Source organism: Numida meleagris, unplaced genomic scaffold (assembly GCF_002078875.1).
Source record: "Numida meleagris isolate 19003 breed g44 Domestic line unplaced genomic scaffold, NumMel1.0 unplaced_Scaffold367, whole genome shotgun sequence".
NCBI classification, from domain to species: domain Eukaryota; kingdom Metazoa; phylum Chordata; class Aves; order Galliformes; family Numididae; genus Numida; species Numida meleagris.
In genome coordinates, this window is record NW_018364592.1 from 79000 (window position 1) to 81033 (window position 2034).

The 2034-nt window shown below is 46.3% G+C and overlaps 1 protein-coding gene across 1 annotated transcript in view; it reads left to right on the forward strand.

Moving 5' to 3' along the window:
• The window catches only part of LOC110391449 (protocadherin gamma-B5-like), a gene marked incomplete at its 3' end in the record, with an annotated part of 9681 nt that extends 9539 nt beyond the window's left edge, over positions 1-142 (forward strand). Inside the window, exon 3 of the mRNA XM_021383338.1 lies at positions 14-142. Within this exon, the coding sequence (XP_021239013.1) occupies positions 14-142 (129 nt within the window). The remainder of the gene's footprint in view (positions 1-13) is intronic.
• Between the last annotated feature and the right edge of the window lie 1892 nt (positions 143-2034).

A 2034-nucleotide genomic window follows, 5' to 3' on the forward strand; every position in this document is an offset into this window, starting at 1 on the left:
CGACTCGCGCAAGAGCCAGCTGCGCTGCGCGGCCGGCAGCTGCTGCGACACGCTCCCGGCCCGGCCGCCGCCCGACGAGGCCGCGCCGCTGCGCGGGGAAGACGCTGCCGCCCACCGCGCCTCCGAGCCCGAAGCCTTCACGGTGAGTGCTCCGAGCGCGCCGGTTTCTGAGTCCCTCCCTCCGCACTCGCCTCTCGCTCTGGGCTTTGAGTCTCCCCCGTATAGGGTTTCCCCTCCTTGCTGTTCTTCCAGGCTTCCTTTGCCGGCGGGGCTGCTGGCATTACAAGTCTACTCCACATAGCCCTAACTTCAACGCCCGTTTGTTCCCGACCTCCCCAGTTTGCACACACTTTTGATCCTGGCATCCCTAGTGCACCTAGAAGTTGTTTCGTTCTCTGCCTGTAGACTGCCTTCTTATTATTTGGAATTCTGTATCACTACGCACTTCTCGTTGCTAGTGGTGGGTTTTATCAACGCGTACTGTGAATCGAATGAGCAAATGGTCCTTTGGTGATATCTATTTGCTTGTTTTCACAATCAAACACAATCTTTAGCGTTGGTAGTTTTTTCCAATTGCTTTGGGATGCTGTGTGTGAATGGTTGTGAGGAAAACGGCGGACGTGTTTTGCTGTTTCTCAGTCTTTTATCTGCGTCCTGATGACCTGATAACTATAGATCTGGGCATATGTTTGATTACACTTTTTACGGCATCTGCCATGTTAGAGTTATGTCACATTAATGTCTCGTTTCATAATGTCTGGGCTGATCCAAGAGTGATGTCACTACAGTGACTATGCCGTTCACCACGTTGCTAAGTTTAACATTTTTGCATAGTTTCTTTTCAAATTCTGAAGACAGATCTCAGTGTAGTTGATAACCTATTCAGGAATGAATATTATTTATACATGTCCAGTAGGGGAGCTGTTTCCATATGTGCCTTGAATGATTAAAGATATCAATTGAAAGAATTTTTTATTCTTATGTTTCTATAAAATGTCACTGAATGAAACGTCATGGTCATGACAGTGCCAAATGCTGACATTCTTCATTGTTTAAATAAGGTCTGTGAATTTTTGAGCAAAGAGGGTGAGGGGCTGGTGTTGAAACTAGGAAATAGGTGGTTAGTGTAGTTTAGAGAAGGGTACGGTTTGACTTCATACCTGTGCTAACGTCTGTGTCATTTACACTACAATCCTCATTTCCCTGTCTTTAGAGGTAGCAATAGTCCCCTGGAAATGAAGATTTCACACAAATTGCATGTGTAACAATTCTTTAGAGCTAGAATGGCAGAAAAATCTCGGTGTAAAGCCTCATTTATCCACCTCTAATTTCCTGTATCCCTGTGATGTAGTGTTCTTTCACTGTGATTTTCATGCACTCAGGCCTACACTTCGTGTATGGTTGTGGATCATGTTTTCCATTTCTGGCCAATGCTCTTACACTGGGAAATGAGAGTGTTGTTTAACAGGAAATCCCTCCTTCCTTTGACAAGGTCCCAATGAGGTGTAGACAAGATTTTCTCTCTGAGGAAAAAGGAAGCAGAAGATTAAAGAGGATGTATTGTAGCTTCTCAGAAGCATTAATCATAGAATCATAGAATGTCCTGGGTTGAAAAGAACATCAAAGATGATAAAGATGATCTAGTTTCAACCTCCCTGCTGAGAGCAAGGTTGCCATCCACTAGACGGGGCTGCCCAGAGCCACATCCTGCCTGACCTTGAATGCCTCCAGGGCTGGGGCATCCACAACCTCCTTGGGCAACCTGTTCCAGTGCGTCACCATCCTCTGAGTGAAAAATCTCCTCCTAATATCTAACCTAATTCTCCCCTGTGTTAATTTAAAACCATTCCCCCTTACCCTATCACTGTCTGCCCTCGTAAACAATCACTTCCCCTCCTGTTTATACGCTCCCTTCACGTATTGGAAGGCCACAATGAGTTCTCCCCAGAGCCTTCTCTTCTCCAAGCTAAACAAGCCCACTTCCCTCAACCTTTCTTCATAGGAGAGGTGCTCCAGCCCTCTGATCATCTTGGT